The sequence below is a fragment of the Lepidochelys kempii genome, chromosome 9 (genome assembly GCF_965140285.1).
Source record: "Lepidochelys kempii isolate rLepKem1 chromosome 9, rLepKem1.hap1, whole genome shotgun sequence".
NCBI lineage: Eukaryota > Metazoa > Chordata > Testudines > Cheloniidae > Lepidochelys > Lepidochelys kempii.
In genome coordinates, this window is record NC_136388.1 from 50,845,191 (window position 1) to 50,872,130 (window position 26,940).

Genomic DNA, 26,940 nt, shown 5'->3' on the forward strand with positions numbered 1-26,940 from the left:
GCAGGACAGGATTGCTCCTGCTAGCTGGCACAACAGCGCTCGGTGAGCTCCAAGGGCTGGGCCATTTCTCCCACGGAGTAGATCAGCCAGGCTGCCGGGGCACGAGCAGTGCAGTGTGGGATGGCAGCGGGCATGGGTGGTGGGTATCGCAGGCCACAGGAGGCTGAGCCTCCCCAAAAAGCCAGGTGTGGCCCTGCCCTCGCTCCACCCTGAGACCCCCTCCTGCTTCCCGCTCTTCCCCCTGGCCTGGGCTGGGGCTAGGGTGGGCCGGCCTGTGGCCCAGGACTCAAGGCAGCTGGGGCCAGTGCTCGGGCTGCCTGGCACTGGGGCAGCCTGCCTGGCATGCTGGGGCTGTGGGTGCTGAGCCAGCCTGCCCGGAACTCTGGGGCTGGGGGTGCTCAGGCAGCCTTGAGCTGCAGCGGGGGGAGGGGGGGGCAGTGGCCATGGTGGGGGGCTCTCGCAGGGGAAGGGTGTGGTGGAGGGCGGGACCGCAGGCAGAAGGGGCAGGGCCAGGGCTAGCCTCCCTGAATGGGCAGTTCACGCGCCACCCATGGCAGTGGGAGAACTATTTACACCAGTGGCCAGCCCGAGGATGCTGCAGTGGCACAGGGGAGAGGCAAAGGAGGGAGGCAAGCACTCTGCAGTCAGGGAATGCGAGTCCTACAGTCCGACTCACAGCAGCACACGGCACCTAGGGCCAGGGCCACGTGCCAGCTCCATCCTGGGAGCCCTGGTGGTACCTGAAGGTGATGAAGCTGGTGTAGATGAGGGGGAAGAACACCATGCACAGGATCACCCTCCAGAGCCCGTTGTCCACGCACAGCTTCCCCCACCAGACTTTGGTCAGAAAGGCCTGGGTGCGGCAGAGGAAGGAAATCAAGCTCATATGGAGCCCAGAGCGCCCCCCTTCACCCCTAGCTCCAGCCTTGCTGATCCCAAACAGAAATGTTGCCATGTCCCGTCCCACCCCTGGCCAGATCCACACCCCTCACATAGAGGGCTCAGTGAACAACCCAGGGCCTGCCCACAGCTGTGCCAGATGGAAGCTGGCAGAGGTTGGTTTGCTGAGTAGTTCACTAGTCTGGATGGTGCACAGGGACCCCGTGTGGCCGAGGATCAGTGAGTGGCCACCAAAGAGCAGAGGAAATGGACTGCGGGCAATGAAACAATGTGGGCAGCCAGTGAGTGCCGGGGCGGGGCATTCAGGGCAATCCGAGAGCGTGTGCGAGCTCCTGTGGGGAAGCACTGGTGTGCAGGGAGCCCATATGCCACAGCACGTCCCCTCTCTCTTCGAGAACAGGTTCATGGGCTCTGCCCTTTCCAGGCAGCATGGCACAGGATCGATGCAGACAATGGGTGCAGGCACTCTCAGAGCAACAGGGTGCCATGGGAACAGGACATCTGGTGGAGCCTGAGCTGCCAGACATGCTCCCCTGGCCAAGCTCAGGCAGCGGGAGACAGTGCTGGGGGAGCCAACACAAAGCCCTGGCAGTGGCGTGCCCTCCTTTGAGCCCCACACCTAGGAAGTAGGATACTGGGCCCTAGCATGGGACAGGGAAGAGGTGGGTGCCTCCTCCCAGCCTGGAAACACACCTGGATGCCTCCGTGGGACACAAAATTCATGTTCTTGGCTTCCAGCGCCAGCTGTAAGCAGGTGGCTTTGCCCCAGGCTTCCGAGACTCGGATAAGGAGCTTCTGGGCTCTCTCCTCGTCCTTGCGGTAACACTCTGTGAACACGCCTAGCAGGGCAGAGAGCAGAGCCACACGTGGGCAATGGGCCAAAGAGAGGCTAGTGCCCAGCGTGGATCGAGCCCTGCGCCGCGGAGGAGACAGGCCGTTCCTGGGGATGGGGCCAGAGGCAGCGCCATTCAGCCCGGCCCCAGAGCTTCCTGTCCTTTTCAGGGCCCTGCGTTGGCCCAAGCTTCAGATGCAGGCTTTGTGCACCTGCTAGGCTGGAGATCCATCTCTGGAGTTAGTCTACTCTGTCATGGCATGTCCAGCTGTGCTCTGACCAGATTCCTGCTGACCTCTGAGCCCAGCACTCTTCACAGGCCCAGCCATTATGTTGCATTGTGGCCTCCGCTCCAGCCTCTCCTACCCAGCACCAGACACATTTCCCAGCCCCCAAGCAACAACTTTCCAAACAAATGGCCCGAGCCCCATATGTGTGTACCAAACACCCTGGTCCAGGTACAGCACCCACCATGTCCCTAAGGCCAGCCAGCCAAGCATGGCTTTGTCTCGCAGACGCCCAGGAAATAACTATCCACCTCTGTGTACCGACGCTCCTAGCCAGGGGGTATCTGGCACCAGTACACGGCACTGGAATAGTCAAGGCCCACCAGATCCCACCTTGCCCTGCCTGGCATCTGGACTGTGGAGCGACATTTGTCGTCGGAAATCACCAGCCATTGTCCCCAGCCAGAGGGAGGGGCGGTGCCTGACGCCAGTCGGAACCAGGGAGGGACCAGGAACGGACTCAGGAAAAAGAGCAGTGGCTCCAGACAGAAGGAGGGGCCGATAGTGCGACGTTGTTGTTGCTGGTGAGTTGTTGGGAGCAGAGATTGACCCTGGGATCTCTGGATCTAGATACATGAGCTGCAGCTGCCTGAGCTAAAGGACCCCCCACTAGCGGGGAACAGATCACCGCATGGAGCAGGCATGGCATATGGTAACAACGCTCACCAATGGCTCGGTGCTCATACTCCTCTGCCAGGGTCAGCATTTCCTCCATGCTGTCCGTGTCGTCCTCCTCCTTGGACAGCTCCTTCAGGATCTTGCTGCAGGCCAGAGCCCCCGCAATGCAGTCCTGGCTCTGAGAAAGCAGGGGACAGATTAGCAAGAACAGGGAACTCCCATCCTGGAAGCCAGTAGAGCCCCATGTGTCTGCTGGAGGGAGAGGAGTGGGCAGTCCCAGGCTGAGCGCCACAGAGAAAGGCCAGCATTACAAAGCAGGGCTGGAAGTGATGGCAAATGGGGCTCCTGGCTAGACAGGTAATTCCAGCCCCTGCCCAGGCTGCAGTGTACCCCCCACACTGGGGCCAGGTGCTGCCATGCCCTAGAGCTGCCCAGGTCTTTGGACCATTGCTGGGGAATGCTGCAGTGGTTTGTCGTTTAAAGGGATGCTCTTTCCTGGCCAGAGCTTCTTCAGCACAGGAAACCCTCCACACACCCCTTGCCCTGTCCGAGAGCATCCCAGAACCTCCTCCCTTCCTGCCCAGGGAACTGGGAGCACCCTGAGCTGGCCCAGGACATGGCACAACCACCCACGCTGCCTGCTGGGAAGGGATCTCTCCCTAAGGCCTACAGCTCGCTGTTCCCGATGGCCTTGGCCAGTTCTACATGCAGCTGCTGCACTAGTAACACAACCCAGGCTGGGAGAGGGGGGCGCTGTCCCCTTCTAGTGGCTGCTCCGGGTACGAGACTTGCCCTTGCTACAGCTCTCAGGTAAGGGCCTCCACTGCTGTGGGTTCTCGAGCTAAGCTATCTTGTGCTTGGCCTAGCTCAAGAGAGCCTGGGCACAGTGCCGAGCAGCAGGCACGGCCGCATGCTGCCATTACTCCCTGCACTGGCGCTGGGCCCACTGGAGAGACATCTGGGCACATATCCTATGGGTCCTAGCACCCCAACTCACTGTGCGGCTCTGTGCTCGCTTTCATGGGGCATCGTGGGACAACCTGGCTGTCCCTCCTGTGGACTGTGGGTGGAAAAGGTCTAGGCCCAGGACATTAATTTCCTGGCCAGACCCAAGCTGATGAGCTGTAACCACCCAGCGCCGGAAGATACGGGTCCCCCTCGTCCTAACGGGGACCGACAGCTACTTGGTTTGATGGAGGCAACGTGATCCTGGCATGCCTCTGCCAAAGCTGCAGATGGTGGTGGGTTCAGAGACAGCCTTTTGCCCTTGCTCTTACAAGAAGGAGGCATGAGCCCAGCTGATTCTGCCCTCCCCTACAGACCCCGGCCCTTCTGCACTAGGTCACAAGCATGGGGTGGTGACGACAGTGTGGGATGAGTAGCAATGGGCCCCAAACTTGCACAGGAGGGAAGCGGTGTTGCTGGAGCTGGGAGTCCAAGGGGTGATGTGGCAGACACAGGTGGTCAGCACTGAAGGACCTGGGTTCAACTCTATTGTTGTTAACAGTGACCTCGGGGAGTTGTTGGGAAGGGACCTCGTACCTGGGCCCAGATGATTTCAGCCAGCTCCTTGCGACTCTGGACAATAGCCCAAATGAGGAGGTCCCTGACCGGGTCCATGGTGAAGGTGACCCGGCCAGCTGAGCGCTTGTAGAGGGAGCGGAGACTCACGCCCTGCACCTGGGGAGGACGGCAGAGTTAGACCAAGACTTTGCAAAGAACTGACGCTCGCTCAGGAGCACCCCACTGGAACAGCAAACCAGAGCCCTGGTAAGGGGGCAGTAAGGCTGCAGGCCATGGAGAAAGGAGAGACCTGGTGACAGGGACCAGTGATCTGGTGTCACTGCAGGGGCAGCTAGCTAACTTGCTCTCTCAGTTTGTGGCAGCTGCTCTGTGCAACTCCCAGCTCACACCGTGAGGCCCTGCACTAATACATGTAGAAGCAGGGGAGCCAGGCATCCGGGGAAACGACGTGAGGAAATCTGCTGGCAAGTTTCCTCCGTAGCTACCAGGGTCTCCCCTCCCCAGCCCGTACTTGTCCTGTAAACACCTGGGGTTTCCCAAGTGCGTGGAGCCAGGAACACCTGACTTAGAGGGTCTCCCCTGCCCTGCCCCTTGTTGGGACGGGGACAGCAGTGCCATGTGGGTGGGACATGCTACTGCTACAGAAGGGTGTGTCATGATTAACCCGCTGTGCAAGGAGGAAAGCCATGGGAATCAGGCCCCAGGAAAGGGCCTGTCAATGATCTGCCTACAACGGCCATGTTTGGCTTTCAGGTGATTCCGGTGGGGACTCAGAGGAACCCACTTGAGCTGAGGAGGGGTTGGACTTTTACAGGAATTTAAACCTGCGTTTACCTGGAGAGGAACAACCAAACAAATACAAGGGCTTGTCTAGAGCAGGGCAGTTTACACCAGTGGAGCTACACCAATGTACCTATCCCAGGGCCAGCTCCTGTGGGCCATACATGGCCCCGGGTCCAGGTAGGCATAGTTATACCATGCCAACCTGATAATGGATCGGAGAGCTGTGCCATCACAAGCCCTCCTTTGCACCAGTGTGGCATTAGGGGTCAGCCCTGGTTGGAGGCACATTGATACACTCCCACCAGTGCAGATCTCCCTGAGCCTTCAGTTGGATGTCCCACAGCTGGGGTTTCTCAGATGCTGGCCAGTGCAGGGATTGCTCAGGTGCCCGGTTTGAAACCTGGCCGCAGTTCTGGCCTCGCCAGCTGGTGTCCTCTCCCAGCAGGTATACCCGCCTCAGCTCCCCCTCCCCTCGCTCCCTGCCCCAGCGCAGGGAGACTCGTACGTTGAGCTTGATATGTGGGACGGCGATGGAGAGCCGGTGCCGCTCAGCATGCTTGGGCTTCGGGTACAGCGGCTGCGTGGAGTTGCCCAGCAGCTCCCTCAGCACCTGGGACACGTGGTGCAGTTGGATCTTTGGCACCTTGGAGAAGGCCGAGCGCTCCTTTTCCTCCACCAGCACCTTCTGCAGCTTGCTGTGGAAGAGGCTGGAGGGCGCCATGTTCTCGTAGAGGTAGATCAGGGTGTCCCAGGTGACGAACTCCTTCAGGTGCACGCCCTGCTCCAGGAACAGCTTCACGAAGTCTGGCTTGTTGGCGATCAGGGCGGCGGCCATCACGGGGTGCAGATCTGCAGGCTGGCAGGCCAGAGACAGCGCTGTCATTGAGTGACGCCGCTCTGCCGATTAGTCCCAGGGGAAGGGCAGGGTGCCAAAGCCGGCAGCGGGCATGGGGCACCACAGCAAGCCTGGGCAGGGGTCGCTGGAGCAGAGGAAGCAGCCAGCAGGGGAGGCAGCAAGACAGGGGAGGGCATGGACAGGCCGACACAAGCCATGCACAGCTCACGTCTCCACTGCCCGCAGTAAAGCAAAGTAGTTTTGCCCCCTTGGGCAGAGCTCTGCTCCTCCTCTGCCCTGGGTCACTGGCCACCTGCTCCTCTCCCCTCCTCTCAGAGGAGCCGTGGCTCTGCGGCTGCTCTGCCCCACTCGGACAGCAGCTAGGCAGCGCTCTCATCCCCTTCCCTGCCCAGAATCCAGTGGTGTGGGGCTGACCAGCTCCCTCCGGTCTTCCTCCCCTCCCCCTAGGAGAGGAGTACTTTCTTTCTGCCCGTCTTTCCCGACCTGGGGCCCTGGCAGGATCAGCTGCCTGTGTGACCCAGCCCTGATCCCATCTGTACTGGGTATTACACCTGGCCAGGTATTTCCCCTCCTCGGGACCAGATCCTTTCAGCCTTACTCACGCCAAGTAATACCCCTCCCATGTGCAAACCCACCAAATTCAATGGGACTCCTCAGGTCAGTACGTGCTGTGAGGTAGCGTGCACAGGGGTTGCAGGCTGTGGTGCTTTTGGTAGAGCATGGCATCCTCTAGCTATAGGGGCTCTGTAGTGGCCATCCACCCTGGCAGGACATTAGACCTACAAGTGGCCATGCTTCTGTGGTCAGAAGGTTTGGCACTCTGGAACTCTGCTTTCCTGGCTTTTGGTTCTTCAGTGGCTGAGATGGGAGTCCCTGTAATTCTCTGATGCGTCTTGTCATGCAACTTTGGATGTTTCCATGGAGAAACTCATGCCACCCTCACGTTTTGTTTTCAGGTATGTGTGTGTGTGTCCTCTGTTTAACCACTGCTTGTCTCCAGACCACGTGGAGTGGTACGTACACCTACAGCTGGTCAGGAATTTCTGTTTGATGGGTTTCTCATCAGGAAATGCCAAAGCATCAAAATCAAATTTTTTTGCAGGAACGTATGGGTTTCGACGGAACTTGCGTAAGGGAGGTTCCTCACAGCTAGGATGGAATTTCTGGTTCAACCCAGAAAACCTGGTGAGTAGGGCACTCATCTGGGATGTAGGAGATCCAAATTTAAGTCCCTTCTCTGCCTTATTCAGAGCAGGGACTTGAATCTGGATCTCCAATATCCCATGTCTTAACTATTCTGGGCACTTGGTCGCTCTCTGTCTCATGTTTTTTCATGAAAAATGTCAAAAGGTCTTGGGTTTGTTCCAATGCGGAATGAAAACAGATTTCAAAACCTCAACATTTTTGCAGAACGGAATTCTGAATTCCTGGCCAGCCCTGCTCCCATCTCTTGGGTCCCACCGGGCAGCTGAAGCCTTCCGACAAAATATTTGCCAACACGTCAACTTCTGTAAACTACTTCAAAGTTCCAGTGGAGTCAGATAAATTAAAGGGAAGATGCAATTTTTCCCACCCTTAGCTTCTGTGCAATCAGATTGAAAAACAGGTGCGTGAGAGTGGAGCTGGCTTTGCTTTTCCGGCCCCACTTCTCTCCACATGAATGTTGTGACACTGCTGAGTACGTCAGCGGGAAAATGCACAGCTCAGGGAGCGGAGCCATGCATCCAGCAGGCTTGTGATGCACATAATAACTGAGTGCGCAAAAGGACAGCAGCATCTGCAACAGATTTCTTGGCAGTGGAGTGGTAACTTATTTCTAAAAGACAGCTATTCAGACTCTAGAATACATTCCCTGCCCAGTCAGCATTTAAAGGCCGGTCAAATTTTTGGCCTGAGCAGGTTGCTATTAGATCTATGGATAGGGCCCTTCGTTTTCTTTTTCCTGGGAATTTATCAGTGTTTATTACTACAACAACAAAAACAGGTGAAAATCGGTGGAAAAAACTATTGATACTTTTTCTGGGTAAATACTGGGGTTTATTTTGGTGGGCGGAAGGACGGGGAGAAAAATAATCCATAGATTAATGCTTTGACGAATGGAATTCAATGTGGTTTGCTGCAGAACTAAAACAGAACTCAAAACACAATGCCACCTCTGAGTTTAAGAAAACAATATATCTCTAATTAAGGCTACGGTTTTGTCCCGGAGGTCGTGGAATTCATGGAATCCATGACTTCCACAGACCTCCGTGACTTCAGCCCTGGCGGCTGGGAGCTGCAGGGTACTGCCGCTTCCCACAGCGGCAGGAAGCTGTGAGGTACCCCCACTGCCTGAGGCGGCAGGGCCCCCAAGCTCTCAGCCATGGACAGAGGGGGTACCCTGCAGCTCCCAACTGCCACTGCAGGCAGGGGGGTACCCTGCAGCTCCCAGCCATCGCCATGAGGCAAAGGGACCCCCGCAGCACCCCGTCACCGCCACAGGGCAGGAGGACCCCGGCTGCTCCCTGGCCGCCATGGCAGGGCAGGGGGATTCCCACAGCTCCCTGGGGAGGGGGCAGGAGGACGCTGCAGCTTCCCTCCACCGCTGGTGGCAGGGGGACCCTGGAGCTCTGAGCCCCCACCAGTGGTGGAGGGGCAAGGGGGAGAGCTCCCAGCCACCCCACAGCTGCCCAGACCCTTTCCATTTTATCATGGAAATTTTTAGTAAAAGTCAGAGACAGGTCACGGGCTTCTGTGAATTTTTCTTAGCCTTACCTATAATCCCCAAATAAAACTTTTCATTTGGGTAAACAGTTTACTATTGTAGACTTAGAACTATTAGCCTATAAAGACTTACATTTAATAATTGGGCCAAACCATTTGCAGCGCATACACTCAACTTCATCCTTTTCTCCTGTTTTTGTTTTTTTAAAACGTTCGAATCCTTCCTTGTGTTCCGAAACGTAGTCTGATACAGATTTTCATTTTCTTCCCGTTGTTGTGTATCAGATCTTTAAACCGTTGTCTACTAACAGCTTGACATGTGTTTGTGGTGGGCGTGTGTTTCATCCGTACGTTCAGATGCGCGCACGCGTACTTCAGAGCTTGTGTGCGTGACTGTTTATTGTGTGTATCTTGTAGACCAACACATAGACTTACTTCAATGGGCAGCTTTGCATATACACACAGAATAATGTATTCTTGTAATACATATATCTCATGCAATGTACTGGTATTTTCCTAATAAAACAAGTTATTTTTTATATATTTGAATGATACAAAAGTAGGGTGCAAATTGGAAAAAACAAATAATACTTTTTGTAAAACCCAGGATTTTTTTCTGTAAAAATCGGTTTAAACTGAAAACGAAGGGGCTTATCTATGGAAAAACAGGGCATTACCAAGTACTGAATCCTGGGTTCCCCATCTGTAGTTCAGACTCACATCTACAAGGTTTAAACAGAGTAGCTGCTTCTGACAACATAAGAAGGCCTTAAAGCAGGTAGAAATTGACCCCCTGAGAATGCTCCCTATGCAGGGGGCTCCTTGGCCAGCATACAAGGCCCTGTAGTAGCCCTGCTCTGGAGGTGTGGCTGGCACGTATTGCAGTAGGGCTAGTCTCTGCGCTTCAGAGCAGTCAGGAGATAGGAAAAGCAGAGCGTACATTAGAGCAGGCAGCCCTGCACCAGCATCCTGACCGGCCTTGGCTCCAGAACAGGAGGGAGGCAAAGGTGACATAAAGCCCCCCTTAGATCCCACCCCTCCATCCCTGCACCAGGGCAGAGACCTTGGGGGCTTTTTGCCTTCTGCAGCCTGGGGTATAGGTCACTTGCTGGTTTGAACTAGTGTAAATGTGGGAGTCTCTGTAACTTGAAGCCTTTAAATCAAGATTTAAGGACGTCAGTAACTCAGCCAGAGGTTTCGGGCCTACTATAGGAGTGGGAGGGAGAGATCGTGTGGCCTGCGATGTGCAGGAGGTCACACTAGATGGTCATGATGATCCCTTCTGGCCTTAAAGTCTAGGAGAGTACCTGAAAATCAGACCCTCCGCTCCCCACTTGCTGCTGAAGGACAGGCACGGCCAAGTGCGTCTCACCTTCCATTCATGGTCATCTGTGAAGATTTCACTGCGAGCAATGTCCACCCTGTTCCAGGCCACTGCCAGCTTCAGCTGGTGGTCCCAGTTCTCGTGGCCAAAGTGATCGCGGTTTCGGGAGGCTGCAGCCAAAGGCACATACAACAGAGTGAACTCCAAGGCTGGGCCGGGATGGCCACATCATTCTTACCACCCCCAGAAAAGCAATATCCAGAGCCAGGCCCCTTGATGGAGAACCAGCCAACTGAGCAGAGCAGCCTGCCCATAGCACACCCCAGTGAGCACAATGGGCCAGGGGCAAGGGAGGCCAATGAACCCTGGGAGAAAGACACCAGAAGACATCCCATATTGGCCCTTCCATTACCACAGCTCCTGGGCTCCTGCCCTCTTGGTCTGTTGTGAGCCATTCGCCAAGCCGCTACGTCTCTTTGCCTGCCCCACACATCCTATGGGTGTGGGATTTCTGGATGGGAATCCAGTGCACGTGCAGAGCAGAAACAGCACAGTTGCTTTGTTCTGAGCGGCGGGGACTGGTAGAGCACTATGGCCTGTGACAATGTGCCAGGAGCTCTCTCCTTATCCCTGCCCTGAAGAGCTACCAGCTTAAGAAACAGTAGAGACCAACTGGAAGAGCATTATGGGAACTGGCCTGAGAAGGAGCTGCTTGGATCCCCACAGACACTGGAGCAGGATGTCCCCCTGCCAGTGAAGTAACCAACGATGATGAGCCAAAAGGGAAAGGGCAAGGACATTGGTTGACTCTGCCCTCATGTGGGATACACAGGGGGGACTCTTCTGACCAGCAGAAGAGCATGAAAGAGTGTCGATTGTCTCGTGATAGATCAGTGGTTGTTTTAACAGTGATCCCTCCAAAAGCAGGGTCACACGTTCCCCTGGGTCTGAGTGAGCAAAAGGCAGAGAGCGAGGGCTGGATGATCTGTGCATGGCACTAGATAACTACCAGGCAAATGTCTTCCATTCAGACAGTGCCAAAGCATCTCAAAGCACCTCACAGCCTTCCTCTGGTGAAATGGTGAAACAGCGCCTCATATGGGGCAAGACGCAGCAGCACCCCACAGGGACAGATGCTCTTTGGTCATGCTCAGTGAAAACACTTGGGAAATTAATTGACAACATCCCTGCTCCATCCTGTAGTAGGAAGAGAGCCTGAGACACAATCTCTTGTATTAGAGGCCTGGTATGAGGCCTGGGCTATAGTAGCAGTCAAAACTTTGCTGATATAAAGCAAAAATTAGACTGTGAGCTAGAAGCCGGCCCTGCTCACAGAATTTGGCAAGAACAAGGCTGATATTACAAAAACACACATTCCTAAGAGGTGCTAGGCACAGAGCACTCACTCAGACACATTCCAGAAGGGTGGTACCAGAACATCCCAATATTAAGGATGGTACAAAAACGTTCCCCAAGGAAAACAGGAACACACTGTCCCCTTTTAAAAGATACGGTCAGGATGATAGCACGTAATAGAGATGTTTTTATTGAAGCAACATGTAAAAGGTGATGGGTAATAACTAGCCACATTAGGGGGCAGTACTAACTTGTTTGTATTAGGATATAAAGATGTATTTTAGAGGGAATGTTTTTGTTTAGCCCAGGGAGGAATGGAAAGTCCCGCTGTTCACTGAGCTGGTCCATTGTTACAGGCATACATGTATTAGTGGTCCAGTAGAGTCTGCGGGATACTAGTACTGTGCTTGTTGATAATAAACTTGGCCTGGTGCCTTCGTACCTTAATGGATTTTGTGGTCATTGGGCGGTTGGCTCGAGTTCTGCTGTGCCAGCTTTCTGCGCAGAGCTGGGACTGCACGCAGGGAGAACACACACGCAGCCAACATCTGTCCACACATCCCTTTCCTCTGCATATACCTCACTCTCCCCCACACAGCCCAGAGACACTGCACCAGGGAGTGACAACCGGTGCACTCAGTACCGCGGCCACTAAGGAGCAGCTCAAGCACTGGTGAGCCCATGGCCAGCTCTGGTGTGAACTGGCAGCATCCTGACGCCTGGTGGCAGGCACATGCCCACCAGTCTCCAGAGCAGAGCCAGGTAACACCTTCCCCGCCCCTCACCTTTGAGCAGTGCCTGAAGAATGGCCACGTCCACATCTTGCTGGCCATCTTTGCCCTCCTGGAAGATGGTCAGGAGCTGCCTGCTCCGCACTATGTCTTGGATCTGCAAGGAATGGCAGAGGATCAGATGTCCTGCAGCAGCAGCATCCCTTGCCGTGCCACCCAGCTCACGTGAGGTTAATGCTCTTCCTGAAGATCCTGGCTGGACCACCCAGTTCAGTTAATACCCTGCTCCTGCCTTGCGATCTGTGGCCCCTTATGGCCCATTTGACGTTAAATCCCCATCTGCCCTGGACACCTGTTACCCCTCCCAGCCCATTGGAGGTTAATTCTATGACTTCTGTCCCAGCCACCAAACTGCAGACCGAGTCCCTGTCCTTGGAATGCACAGATAGCCCGCTGCTTGCTAGAAGACTGCAGGTTAAATCGTGGCCCCATTGGAGTTGATGGCAAAACTTCCCCTGGCTGCAGTGGGACCAGGATTTCACCCCGTGTGTTCTTGTCCCCAGAAACGCTCCTGCCCTCTCTAGGCACACTCACCTTTCATCCTCTGGACAATTTGCACAGTGCACATAGTCACTTTGCTCACACAGATGTCCGCTTGCACACACAAATGATGGGGTTTGTAGGTGCATCCAGGGTGAGCGGTGAGTACAGGACACAGGCTCCCTCCCTCCCAACAGTGGGGTGCATAGCTAAGGTCTGGAACACTTCCCCAGCATCACACATGGGGTCCCATTCCTCAGTGGCTTGTGTGGTAACTGCAGATCCCAGGAGGGGTGACGCATTGCCCTCCCCTGTTATCCGAGTGCTCGGGGGGATGTCAGCCAGAGTAGCAGATGGGGTGTGAGCATCTCACCTTTTTGGTCCACTCCACGATCTTGCCCTCAGTGAAGAGCTCATAGGTGTCCCGGAAGAGGATGCTCAGTTCCTTCTGAATCAGGGAGATGGTTATCTCTGGGAGAGGCCGATTGGCCACCTGTGCAATGACATCAGCTACACGCCCGGACCCCTCCACTATCACGCATGGGGTGCCATTGGTGATCGCATTGTAGATTGTCTGCAACACAGAGATGCAGAGCTAGAAGGGCTGACCCAAATCCACTTGAATCAAGGGGAGCCTTCTCGTTAACTCCAGTGAGCTTTGCATCAGGCCCGAGGCACCCACAGCTTACACACAGTCCCCCATTGGTGGTGTCTCTGCATCTGTCACCACTGATGGGCTTCGCCCCGCCCCCCCCCCCCCCCCCACAGTCCTCCTCCACTCAGGCTAAGTGAAGGCTCCCTAACACATGGCTCTCTCAGCTTGTCTCTGCACTGGGGATTTCCAGGGGGAGCCATCCCCACAGTGTTTGCTCCTTTGTTATTTGGAAGTCATTGGGTGCAGTCATGGTTTTAGCTTTTCCAGGCCCAGCAGTTCTGACTTCCTGTCTGACCTGTCTGGGAGGAGGAAGCTGCGTTTGTCCCCTTCTCTCCCGTGTACTTACATTGAGCGTCCCAGGTCCCCCCTCTAGCACTACGCAGACAATTGGGATCTTGATGGCGACTCCTGCAAGGAAGCAGGGACTCAAGTCAGCTCCATTTGGACGCAGACCTCTCACAGATCAGCCGCCCTGCTAAGACAGGCCAGCATGGATCTCCCTCAAATAGCTACAAGTAAAAGACAAGCCACAGGTATTTCCAACCCATGCCAGCTTGCAGAGCTGCTCCCAGAGATCAGCTAGCAGGAGGCACTGGCCAGAAGGGCAGGGATGGTTTGTAGTCACTTCACCAGCAGAAATACTGCCTCGACTTGCGCCACTGACCATGGGTGGCATGTGATCTGCCGGCTGCAGGAGGCTAGAACCCAGCACCGCCCCTTCCTTCCAGCCCAGAGCCCCCCACCGCAACCACCAGCCCCCACCCCAGGCTAGCGCCCCCAGCCCTGGGAGGGTGGATGGCACGGCTCCAGCCTCCCCAGCCCCAGAGAATTGCATAGGGGGATCCGCAGAGCAGGAAGCTGGAGGTGGGGTGGGCCTGGGGGCAGAGCATGGGAGGGGCCATGCCTGGCTGTTTGAGGAGGCACATCCTCCCCCAGCCTATGATATTCACCTCCCATGCCACTGACAAAGCCTGGCAGGAAAGACGTTATCCACTAACAGAGCTCCTTCTCCAAAGCCTCTGCTCCCTGGACTCTCTGACACCACCCGCCAACAGTGAATGCACTGATGCTAACACGTGACCTCCTCCTTGCCAGACGCCAGAGAGATCTAGGGGCTTGCCCATGCCCTGGTGCCAATGTCTGTCGGATCTCACGTCTTTCACTCCCTCCGCTCCGGAGCAGGGCTGACCTGTGCTGCCATTACCTTCTTTCACCTTAGTCTGCTCGGAAATGAACTTCTCCAGTCTGGTCCTCAGGGAGATCTCCACACCGTATCTGCCATGGGTCCCGTCATCCACCAGGATGAAGTGGGAGTGGTTGCTGTCCAGGCAGGAGAGGTTCCCCTGGCTCTCCTCATCCAGCACGTATTCAGCCGGGAAGCCGCCCTGCAAACGGCCAGAGGAAAGAGAGACAGACCAAAAGGGGTATTTCGCTGGGCCCTTCTCGCTTGGAGAGCTCTATTAGCAGAGCAGGAGGGGGTCCCCTGGCTGAACCCCGTAGGAACGGCCCCAGGGAAGCAGACAAGAGCGCAGGGTGGTGGCCAGCAGGTGTGGTGAAAACAGCAGGTGTGTGAGAGGGAGTCTGCACAGGGGGGTGGGAGAGGAGAGACGGGGACAGTCCTGACTTGGATCAATGAATGATGGACAAGATGGCCCAGTGTAGTGACAGAGGCAAAGCCAGAAAGCAGAAGAGGGCGGGATCAGGACTGGGCAGCAATCTTTGACAAATAGCCATCCCGGCCCCTCCCAAGCGGTTTCTCACAGTGACTGTTACTTAATCCTCTCAGCTCAGCAGCTTGTGCAGTGCTCCCTGCACCACCTGCCTGGGGCCCCCTCTTTCCGGGCCCCTCCTGATGCTTTACGGAATCGAGAGGGGAGAATCTTCCGCTCAGAAATACACAAAGGAGGGATTTGAAATTGCTACCAGCTCAGTTAGCTCAGTGATTCGAAGGTGGACACTGCACAGCATAGAGGCCAAGAGTCTGAAACAGGGGTAGGGGTGCCTGGAGTTAGGCTCCCAAGTTCCAAAATAAATGATCTGATTGTCCAAAGCGTCAAGTTCTCAGCAGCTCTCAGTGAAATCAATGGGAGTTGTGGATGCTCAGCCCTTCTGAAAGGCAGACTACTTATTTAGGCACCTAATAACGTCACACTGGCTCATTAGACTCGAATCTGTCTGCCTTAAGTATTCCTGAGGGGCCTATCACTGTAACTACAGACTCAAGCTGGAGTTCTGCAGATATGGCAGGCATTCTCCAGTATATTTCCCTGAAACAAAAGCAAATGTGTCACAGATTTGGTTAACTTCTGAGAGGTTGGGAGTGGGGGGGGGGGGTAGGGAATCTACATTATTTTAGAACCAAAAGTGCCCTAAAATGTGTTTGCAAGGGGGAGGACATATTTTCCTCACCCTTGTCATAATATGGCCCCTTCTGTCTTTCTCGGCTGTCTATTTTTCTCTTATCGCTGCTGAGATTGTGTGAAAATATCTAACATGAAACGGGCAAGGTCAGGAGTTCCATTTGCATGCTTGGTATTTTAAATACATGGTATTAACAAGCAATCATGAATTCCTTCTCCTTTTTCCTTTCTGATGCAAGGTTTTCAAAGAGGTTGGGGGATAAGTGTTGGCCTTTATGTTTCTAATCCGCTGAGAGTGTGTGAGATTCAGGACATGTCTACAAACACAAAGCCCCCCACCCTCACCCCGCAGCAATCAAACACACAGCCCCCATACCCCACAGAGGCTGGACACTCACCATGGGGCAGATGAGGCTGCCTCGGTTGTACACGGTCCCCCAGGTGGCTATGCCGATGGTAACAATTTTGCCCTCTTTGCAGCTGCTGCTCATGCTGAAGTCTCTCACAGCTTCTCCCACCTGCTTCATCACACCGGCGTGGGACCCACCCGTTATGATCCAGGCACCTGGCAGACAGAGCAGGGGTTGGCAAGGTGAATGCGCCACGTACAGTGGCTGATATCCTAGCCTATCAGAGACCTACAGAAGTCCCCCTTCCACCCAGGTTTTGGAGACTCTGAGGCCTGTGGAGTACCCATCCTGCATTCTGCCCCATCAGTACCTTGGGGTGTCAAAGCCCTCCGTGCACTGAGCCCACCCTCTTTGACACACAGGTCTGGGACCTCGCTGGGCTTCATGCCTCCTTGCCCTGCACTTTGTGCAGGCCCTAGGTGAGGAGAATGCCACTATTGCAAGTGGACCGTGCTTTGTGCAGGGGCAGACAGATTGTCTTGTGGGTCAGGACTGGGATGTAGAAGATCTGGATTTGGTTCCCTGCTCTCCCGCAGACTTCCTCTCTGACCTTGTGGACCTGTGTGTTTCTATAAGGTGGGGATAATCATAGAATCATAGAACATCAGGGTTGGAAGGGACCTCAGGAGGTCACCTAGTCCAACCCCCTGCTCAAAGCAGGACCAATCCCCAACTAATAACCCTTCTTCTTCCTCTGTTGGGCTGTTCAGACTGAACTCTTCAGGGCAGGGGACTGTCTCTCACCATGGCCTTAATGGCCAGGTCTTCACTGCCAAAAAGGTGTGTTTTACAGTGGGATAACTATCAGGCATTAACCACCTCTTTGTAAAATCCTAGTGAAGACAAGGCTCTGTAGCTTTTGCTGGAGGTAGGTGAAGTTAACCACAGGTGTGGGGTATAGGGCAGACCTGTCTTAGCTAAAAACTACCTGCGCCTTGTCTACACTAGGATTTTGCAGCGAGAGCGCTAATTTGCACTCATTCTTTTGCTGTAAACACACACCTGTTTTGGCAGTGAAGACACAGTCGAAGATTTAAAAGCATGAGGCTAACGTGATAACAAACACCTTTTAAAGGTCTAGTCTAGGCAAGGCATTCTGCCTTTAGCACATGGTAAAGGTCCCGGTTAAAGCTTAAAAGGCACACACTTGTCTGGAGACCTTTTAAAAAAACCCATCAACATTATTAATGTATATGAAATCTCATCCTTCCAATTTTACAAATAGCCACATATATCACCTCCTGATGCCACCCTATTTAATCTGCAAAGAATCAAAAGGGTTTCAGAATAGTAACAAACCAATACTTGTTTAGAAGGTCTACTCTATAGCCGCAGCACGTGTTCACCAAAAGTTTTTCCAACCTCCAGCCATTTTCCCTCTTCTTCTATTGCTTTTCCTTGGAGAGAAAGTGGCAATTTTCTGCAGTATTTTTATGAAGCCTATTTGTGCCTCAGTTTCCCCTATAATTTGCATGGCTACCCAGATGAGGTGAGAGGAGGACTGTTTGCTCTTAGGGCAGGCTGGGAGACATAGGTATGAATGTTGCCCAGCTGTCTGAGCCTGGATGGGTCACAAAAAAGGACTGACCAAGGCCAACCCCATATCAATGGAGGAGCCAAGAAGACAAAGGCAAAGTCAATTGCTAGGACATTGACAGCAACCCAGAGGGAGATGGATTTCCGCCCACTCTCAGCAGGGAAGCTGAGCACAATCCCCCAGCTTGAGAACAAAGGACTGGGGAGGTGTGTGGTGCAGGATAAGTGATGGCTGCTGGAAGGAGTCAGGGCTCTGACCTGGGAAGCGACCAAGGAGGTCAGACTAAGACCCCAGACAGAGCCTAAACATGGGGGTTCACTACAGCTTGGCTGGGCTCTGGGCTAACCAGCAGGGTCTCTGGGCTAATTTTCATTTCTCTGTGCTAATCTAAGGACTTCCTATACTGTGTCAAGTTAACACAGGAGAGGCTGACGGACCTGGGGTTATTTAGTCTGCAGAAGAGAAGAGTGAGAGGGGATTTGACAGCAGCCTTCAACTACCTGAAGGGGGGTTCCAAAGAGGATGGAGCTCGGCTGTTCTCAGTGGTGGCAAATGACAGAACAAGAAGCAATGGTCTCAAGTTGCAGTGGGGGAGGTCTAGGTTGGATATTAGGAAAAACTATTTCACTAGGAGGGTGGTGAAGCACTGGAATGGGTTACCTAGGGAGGTGGTGGAACCTCCATCCTTAGAGGTTTTTAAGGCCTGGCTTGAAAAAGCCCTGGCTGGGATGATTTAGTTGGTGTTGGTCCTGCTTTGAGCAGGGGATTGGACTAGATGACCACCTGAGGTCTCTTCCAACCCTAATCTTCTATGATTCTATGACTAATAACCCCAACTGTTTTGACAGTGCTGTGGGAGTGTCACTGTGTATGCTGGGGTGCATTAATCTCTGAAGAGGGGACAAGTCTCTACCAAGAGTCTAGCTCAGTTGGACTCTCTGAGCAGATCTCATGGTGTGAAGTAGGAGTGCTGGAGCCCCAGAGGTTCAGTCAAGGAGGCAGTGAGGTAGCATGGCTTACCCTGGAGGAAGAGTGAGACCCTGTGGGGGTCTGGCACATTGAAGGGGCGCCTCCTGGAGACTGTTCCAAAACTGGGGGTGTAACACCAATCCTGTGGGTCCATGACAATCAAACCAGCTGATCAATAGGGAATCATTTGCCCTGCCCCACGTCTGCTTATTCTCCTGTATTTGTCAGCTTTAGAAGGCTTGTTTGTGTTTGGTCAATCTCCTCCCATTGTCTGTCTAGTTATTCAAATGCCTAAGGTGGTGACCATACATTGCATAATCTGCTTGATCCTAACAGCTTTTTTTCCTCTGCAATGATTTCCAGTTCTTAGCCCGGTTTTCATAATGTGTTAGTTACCACGTCAGCTAATTTGCTCTAACATTACATCTTAAATCCTAGTCTAGACAAGGCCTGTGTGTGTGTACAGCACCAAGTAGAACGGAGCCCTGAGGGTGGTTGAGGTCTCTAGAATCTTCCCTAATACAGACAATAATAACTGCACCAGGGGCAAGGCAGTGAGGAATCAGTCCCAGTGCCTAAGAGTCATGTGAGACCTGAAGAGTTCCCAAGGGCCAATGGGTTTGTCTGGATTGTCTTCTTTCTGCTTGTCCAAGATGGGCCCGAAACACCAAGTTTGGATCCTGATCTGAATTTTTTCAAAGTCTGAGGAATTCTGGCATGAGGTCTGGATTCATTCCCATCTAGAGGTGGGTGAAATTTTTTGGCCAAAACTCTGTGTCGCCAAAAAAAGCACATTTGGGTCGACAGAAACATTTTATGAATTCACCAAATTGTTTCCATTGGGAAAAAAAAAACAAAAAAACAAAACTCTGGAAACATCTAATTGTTTTGTAACAACATTTTCCAACCAGAACGTTTCAATTTTTTGATTCAAGACAAAATGTCATTTAGAAATTTCCTGCAGCTTCATTAATTTTTTTTTTTTTTTAGTTCAAAATTGAAACATTTTGTTTTGGGTCAAACTCAACATTGCATCCAACTGAAAACAATTTTGGTTTTTTTTACTACTTTTTGATTCCCTGAAAATTTTGCTTTGGGTCAACCTGAAACTATTTTTAATTTTTTTTCCCTGGAACTGCAAACAACCTGAAAAAATATCACTAGTTCTCCCAGCTCTACTCCCACCTCATTCAAATGTTCAGAATGCGGATTCTTTGCTCCATATTTACTCTGGCTGTTCCTTTCCCAGCAGTAGCTCTTTGAAATAAGAACTGACGAATTGGCTACTTTCTCTGTAGTTCATTGAAATGGCTGTATGGATAGCCTCTGCTGAAGCTTTTATTTGTCACTTCTTGCAGCAGAATCCCAACACAGATCCCGTGGTCTCCTGCACCAGTCGACATTTGGGCTGGCCTTTCCCCACCATGTGGGAGAACACCAGGCTCACAGAGTATGAGCTACCCCAAGCAAGGACCATGCCCAGATCCCAGCACAGTGTTATTTCCCATGAGGACCCCTTGGTAATATCAGTAAGGGCAGAATTTGGCTCAGGATATTTCTGTTCATGATTCAGAGAAGGCTAAGAGGTGATTTGATCAGAGTCTATAAGTACCTAGCAAGAAGACTTCTGATGGCACAGGGGTCTATAAACTAGACTCTAATCTAAACCAAGATCCAATGGCTGAAGCTGAAGCTAGATAAATTCAGACTAGAAACAAAGTGCCCATTTTTAACAGTGAGAGCTTACTGAGCAAGACAGTAGATTCTTCACCCCTTGAAGTCAGTACATCAGGACTGGATGTCTTCGTAAATGATGCACTGTTGCTCAAAGAGGCAGAACGGGCTCCATACAGGAGTCATGCTGGCCTGCATTAGAGGATCGTAATGGCCCCTTCTGGTCTTAGCATTGGACTCTATCACTCACTAGGTGATTCCTGGGATTGCATTAATTTTCTGTCTGAGGCATCTCTGCTGGTGTGCAACTGACACTGTATTCTCAGAGATGCCGAGCCAGGCAGCATGCTAATGAGAGGCTTGCGGTGCCAGCATTACTGAAAGAGGACAGCGAGTGACTGGCGGCTGCTCAGCAATGGAAGCGTTTACGAGGAAAGGCTGGTGCAAGGGTCCTGGTGAGATACGGGGCAATGCTGGGGCTGGAACGCAGGAAGGGGTTAGTGCCCTGTGGAATGTATATGAGAGACCAGTGTGCGGGTGGTGGGTAGGAGAGGCTGGTAGAAGTGAGAAATATTCACAGGGCTGCAGTGAGCTGAGATGACAGTGCAAGAGGTTTCTCGGTCTGAAAGCAACATTTCAGATCTGTGGGCCACACCCAGAGATAGGCACTCTGGGCCCCTGTACCCCACCCCAATCACTATGAGACCATACAGCAGATCCTGCAGGAAAGCTAAAGGCTTTTCCCCTGGAGCACATGGTATAAGCAGAGGGCAGGCAGGTGTGAGTCAGGCGGAGGAAAACGCTGGCCCCAAGGGATCAGGAGTCCAAGGACTCATGGAAGGTCACTTACCAAAGCTGCTCACTGACTCTGCAGAGCTCTGGTAACTGTCTGAACTTGCCTGTCTCCAGAGCCCCTGCAGAGGCTGATCTATCGGACTGCTGTCTGGAGAGCTGTGGGCCAACGTCACTGCCCGTCATTCCAGCACTGATGAACTCGTAGGCCAGGGATGCTGTTCCACAAGGATTTGACACCTTCTATTCTATTCCCATTCTGACACCACCCTCACCACCGTATTAGCTGAGCTCCTTCCCTAGCACATTATCCCCCATTGGGAACCCCCTAGCGCTTTCCCCCAGGGACGCAAACAGGGCTCTCCTCTAGCGCAGCCCCAGGAATGCTCTGCCCGCCCTCAGGGACTATGTACCACCAGCAGGTGTTACCTGTTGTCTGGGCCACCTTGACCAGCCCCCGTCGGAAGATGTTCTTCAGCCTCGGCATCATGTTGAAATTCTTAGCTCCCCCGGTCACAGAGATGAGCAGGTTGGGCAAGTCGAGGCCCCAGTGCTGAGTCATCAGCTGGTAGATGATGCATGGAGGGGTGTCCGCCGAGACGCGCACATACTGAGGGTGGGGGGGGGGGTGTGCAAAACACAGGGAAGGGACGGAGTAAAACCCACTGCACCTACCCAGAGAGCAAAGCCAGCCAGGAACTCATCCTAGCCAACACAGCAAGAATCAAACTCCTTTCCTCTAGGCAATCAAGTCCAGGCAGCTCCCTTCTCTCCCCACCTCAGTTCCTCACCTTCCTGTAAAGGACCAGGGCTGCGTGGAGAGGAACATCTCCCTCCACTGCCCCATGCATCACCTCAGGGCCAGTCCAGGCTGGCAGCTGGATCTGTCACTGCACAGCACCCCCGAGGTGACAGATTCCCCCCTCTAAGGAGAGGCTGAGATGACAGAGTGACGGATGCTGCTGCTGTTCTAGTGCCAGGCCCTGGGGAGTGTGAGGTTGACTCAGAGCTGGATGCTGTACCTGTTCCCTCCCACCTCCATGGGATTCAGACCCCAAGGAGTCTAAGGCAGGAGGAGTGGAGGAGGTCGCACACTGAATCTTGGCCCACCAAATGGCTTAAGAGGAGACCTTAGATTTACTTGTCCTGGCCCTGGGCCTCCTTCCCTCTCCCCAGACCTGCTCCGGCGGTTGGCAGGGTGAAGGAGGTGACCCCACCTGCCCCCTCCCTTTCTCTGCTGGGACCAGGGCTGCCTTTGGAGCCTCTCCTCATCTACCATCAAAAGCAGGCAAATAGGCCCATTCTATCAGCTGCAAGTGCCGAGCAGCAGGGTTTCAGTATGGGATCCCTGTCCCCTAGACACTAGGGACTGACCCACCTTTCCCACCTTTGGTCCCAGACCTACAAAGCTGATATCACCAAATGCGTCCGTCGGCATTTCTTGGATGTGCCTCTTGGGGTCCCATTCTTTCCCCAGGAAAACAGATGGCTTTGTAGCCTCTTCCAGGTGCTGTTCCCTGGGGTAACCACACTCACACATGACCCTCCTGCAAGAAAACAGCATCAGCAACTCCCTGAACTCAAAAGGGGAGTCTCTGGCAGTTACAGGCGGATGAGTGGATATTAGGAAAAACTTTTTCACTAGGAGGGTGGTGAAACACTGGAATGCGTTACCTAGGGAGGTGGTGGAATCTCCTTCCTTAGAAGTTTTTAAGGTCAGGCTTGACAAAGCCCTGGCTGGGATGATTTAGTTGGGCATTGGTCCTGCTTTGAGCAGGGGGTTGGACTAGATGACGTCCTGAGGGTCCCTTCCAACCCTGATATTCTATGATTCTATGAGTCTGTTGAGTCTATGAGTATGAGACTGGAAGCAGTGGCAATGGCTTACTTTGAAAATTCCCGACACCAGCCCCTAGGGAGCTTATATCTCCTGCCCAGCTTGCCCATCAGCTATTGGCTATGGAGGAGAAATCACTGTGAGGAAGAGATCACTGTGCATGGTAGAACGCAGCAAAAATCAGCATTTCCATTCTGCAGGACATTCCGATATCTGGACATTGTTTTCACCCCAAATTAAGCCAAAATAAATTTTAAAAATTGTGGAACAAAAAGTTCTGGAAAATATTGATTCAGAAATGGAAAATCATTTTGTTCTGAGTCAGTTCAATGTTAAGTTACACATCCCAGTAGTGCCTTGCATTGTCTCTTGGGAGGTGTAGTTCTGGGTGCTTCATGTCCTAATGCCCCCAATGGCAGGTCTCCATGGCAAGACTACATCTCCTGTGATGCACTATAGTCAGCTCCCATGATGCACCACACAGGTCAGTCTGAAGGGACACCACATGCTGCACCATGGGACATGTAGTCCAGCCCTGGAGCTCAGCCCATGGGGGAGAATCACCTGGAACTACAACTCCCATGAGGCAATGCACCACCAAAGGGAAAAACAATCCAATGGTGAATGGACCCAAAATGAAATAGTTCATGAAATATTTTTCCATTGGAATATTCAAAAATTTAGGCAAAATAGAAAATTTTAACTTTGCAGAAACTGCATTTTCCATCAACAAGTCGTTTTGATTGAAAATTCCCAACCAGCTGTAGGGCAGAGTGCTTTGCACCACTGACCTGTTAAGTGTGGTAGAAGCTCACTAATCTGCACCAGTGTCCAGGAGACCTGATGCACACTGCTCAGTGCTGTGAACTAGTCAGTAGGTGAACAAGCAATCAGGAGCCACATCAAGGCACCTGCATTGCAGAAGGAACCCAGTTCTCTTAGTCTGGCAAGCGTGTTTCCTATTATTATAGATGACAGTACTTCATAACAATGTAACAAGCCAAGACTTGTAGTTAAGCATTGGACCGATTCCCTGTGTGAGCTCAGGCCTCAACTCTGTGGATCTCAGCTCTCCAACTGCTAAAAGAGGATAACGGTTCTTCCGGCATCTGTCTATTGGTTTGTCAGCTCTTTGGGGAAGGGGCTGTCTCCTACTGTGTGCACTGCCTAGCACAATGGACCCTTGATCTCAGTGGGGACTCTAAATGCTGCAATAGTAATACATTACTGTAATATATTTTCCTGAAGTAAATGCAACCTCACTACAGTCATCAGCAACGTGCAGTGACAACACTGGAGATTTTATGAGGATTACCCATGTTTGCAACTTTGCCTGGGAGAGTAGTTCCCCAGATTTTGATCCTGACATTACATTAGAGCTGATCAACAATTTTGTTGGATTTTTGACTAAAATAATGTTTTTGTGAAAGCATCTGCCTTCTGCAAAAAAATTCAGTTTTCTGTTCAAAAACAGAACACACAAAAAACTGAAATGTTTTGGCCAAAACCCCAAATATTTCCATCTGGAAATACTGCTGCAGAGCCTCATGGAAATTGTAGTTCAGTTTCTTTATATCTCCATTCACTTCTATGGGCAGGGCTCCCCAGCTGGACTACCCCTCCCATGATGCACCGTCACCAGGGACTCTCATGCTGCACCACCTTCCCTCTCCAAGAGAGGAGACTGTGATGCATCAGGGGAAATATCCAAGCAGACAGCTCAGCCTATAAATAATAATTCCTATAATGCTTAGCTGTTTATACAGTGCTTGCCATCAGAAGATCTCAAAGCACTTTTCAAAGGGTGGTAACTGTCATAAGTATACATTATTATGTAAGTATACATTGTCAGTATAAAGAAAAGGAGCGAGGGTGGCCACTCATGCATTCCCAGAAAATGTGGTACTTCTGGGAATGGCATGGACCCACCCCCACTGGCATGACCCTGCACTCATAGTAAGTGTAAGGTCACACCACTTGGAGGACACCATTTGGAAGAGCATGCCACTCCACCCCCACCAGTGTGACCTTGCACCCAGCTGAATGGCCTGCCTGATGGGAGCATGTGGCACCAGAACTACAACTCCCATGAGGTATCATGGCTGCATTTGCAAATCAAAATATATCCATTTTCAAATTTCCACCAAAAAAATCCAAATTTTCTGTAGAAAATTTAAACAAAAACTACATTTTTTTGGTTTTGTTTCCATCAAAGTTTTCCACAGGAATAAGAACAACATTTTTCAACCAGCTGTGCTTAGCATTGTGGAATCAGCTGAAGAAACACAACATTTCTTCTCCAGGAAATCTTTTCCTGTATTCTCTTTCTGCGGCTCCCAGACCATTACTGCACTCCTCTCCTCGTAGCAGAAATGGGCTTAACACTGGATGTTGATTCTACTTTCCTGCAATGTGGGTGGAAAGTAAGAAGCAGACGGAAGGGGGAAAACATCCATGCATTTGGCTTACCCAGTATCTGACATTTGGGAACTTTCAACAAAGTACACACACTCCTTCTTCCTGATGTTTTCAGAAATCCACGCGCTGAGATTCTCCTATGGTGGGGGAGAGAATAAGGGGAACAGTAGGCCTACACAGTTTCAGACAAAGACCAGATTACATAGGTTCCTACAACTGATCCACAGAAAAAGGGGCACATCACAGATGCAGTGTGCAAGGGCTCTCAGCCAGTACATAGAGAAACAAAGGTCACAACTGCAAGAAACCCCAGGGGAATTTGACACTTTCAGTTAGACAGCTAGCAGAGTGAGGACTCTGCCAGCACACTGTGTACCAGAGAGATAGACGTGTGCCCAAAGCTGAGGATGACAAGACATGAAGGAGCAGCGAGGGCTGAGTCTAACAGCTTATTCACACTTTGAATTTGTTACAGGTTAACTTGAGTTATTTCATGTTAAATTGGTGGGGGCTTTGTCTGGTCACACAGGAAGAAAGGAGTTGTGGCTCCTTTAAGGAATCCCCCCTCCTTAGGGTTGGAAAGTGGGCAGAGGGAAGGGGGCATCACCTGAGCAGGGGATTGGCCAGAGGGGCTCAGGTGCGCCACTGGCCCCTGCAGACAAGGATTAAGGTATGTGAATGCCCTGCCCGCTCTCACTCCACAAGCATCAGAACAGCTCTGGGACTGAGGGTGATGCTGTTAGTGGGTTTGTTTTCACCTTGTGTGAATGGGATTGTCAGAACGGTTCTCTTCCATGTGTCCACTTCTCCCAGGGCACTTTGTCTGTCTCCCTGGCTATTGGAGAAAAGCATATAATGACCCTAACTACTACCTCCTCCAAATGATACTCTGTCCCTGGACTGAGAGCCCCTTTCAGCCTACTCCCACCAACCCACCCCTGGGCTTGGAGCATCTCCTGGTTATGCCCCTGACTCTTACACATGGTCAGTGTATTTGCTGGCCTCCCCCTAACCTTGGCATTGTCTAAACTTGCCTTTTCATTATTGCCAGTGGCAAAGTGAGCCTTCCTCTTGCTCTTACAGAAGCCACTATTGCTGCGTCTGAGGTTGGGAACCATTTTGAGGTCGCAGATCTTGGGATGCACAACGTAGCTGTCTCCCTCATCAGGGCAGACTCCATTCAGCTCTAGGGGTAGCATTCTGGCTTGCCGGCCACTCCCAGCTACGGGGCAGGTCTCTCGTCACCCTCAACACAGCCTCTCGAATTTGTTACACTGAGAAGTCCTGAAATGCAATGAAACAGAAAATAGTAAACATGCATCAGAAACACAAGGAAACTCTAGCTGGTGCTTGCTGCTAGGAGAACACCCCTCACCATGAATCCTCTCCCTCCAATCCCAACATTCTTTGGGGTTTGTTTCAGATGTGAGCTAGACCAGTTATGCTATGAGCTAGACAGCACAGACTTCTAAATTAATCTGCTGTTTTCCTACAACAGGCCCCGAATGAATGATCACAGAATCGTAGAAATGTAAGGCTGGACAGGACCTCGAGCCGTCATCTAGCCCATCCACCTGCATGGAGGCAGGACCAAGTAAACCTAGACCATCCTTGAGAGGTGTTTGTCCAACCTGTTCTTTAAAACCTCCAATGAGGGGGATTCCACAACCTCTTTCAGCAACTTGGTTCAGTGTTTCACTATTCTTATAATTAGAAAGTTCTTCCTAATATCTAACCTAAATCTCCCTTGCTGCAAATTAAACCAATTAAATGATGAAATAGGGAAGATTTTAACTAAAAAAATAAAACTAAATAGTAACATACACTGCATCTA

The 26,940-nt window shown here is 52.1% G+C and overlaps 1 protein-coding gene across 4 annotated transcripts in view; it reads right to left on the reverse strand.

The window, feature by feature from the left end:
• The window catches only part of TRPM2 (transient receptor potential cation channel subfamily M member 2), a 49,007-nt gene extending 22,626 nt beyond the window's left edge, over positions 1–26,381 (reverse strand). For 2 of the 4 annotated variants that reach the window (XM_073360327.2, XM_073360329.2), the window contains exons 1-13: positions 22,230–22,378; positions 21,281–21,461; positions 15,868–16,034; positions 14,314–14,494; positions 13,456–13,517; positions 12,828–13,028; positions 11,969–12,071; positions 9,876–9,997; positions 5,450–5,800; positions 4,180–4,317; positions 2,686–2,815; positions 1,594–1,739; positions 741–853 (exon numbers count right to left, since the gene is read on the reverse strand). In XM_073360327.2, the coding sequence (XP_073216428.2) occupies positions 741–853; positions 1,594–1,739; positions 2,686–2,815; positions 4,180–4,317; positions 5,450–5,800; positions 9,876–9,997; positions 11,969–12,071; positions 12,828–13,028; positions 13,456–13,517; positions 14,314–14,494; positions 15,868–16,034; positions 21,281–21,461; positions 22,230–22,289 (1,955 nt within the window). In that variant the 5' untranslated portion in view covers positions 22,290–22,378. Of the gene's footprint in view, positions 1–740; positions 854–1,593; positions 1,740–2,685; positions 2,816–4,179; positions 4,318–5,449; positions 5,801–9,875; positions 9,998–11,968; positions 12,072–12,827; positions 13,029–13,455; positions 13,518–14,313; positions 14,495–15,867; positions 16,035–21,280; positions 21,462–22,229; positions 22,399–25,157; positions 25,241–26,140 lie in introns of those variants that run through there. The other 2 variants (XM_078854209.1, XM_073360331.2) reach the window with 2 other exon arrangements.
• Positions 26,382–26,940: the final 559 nt, after the last annotated feature.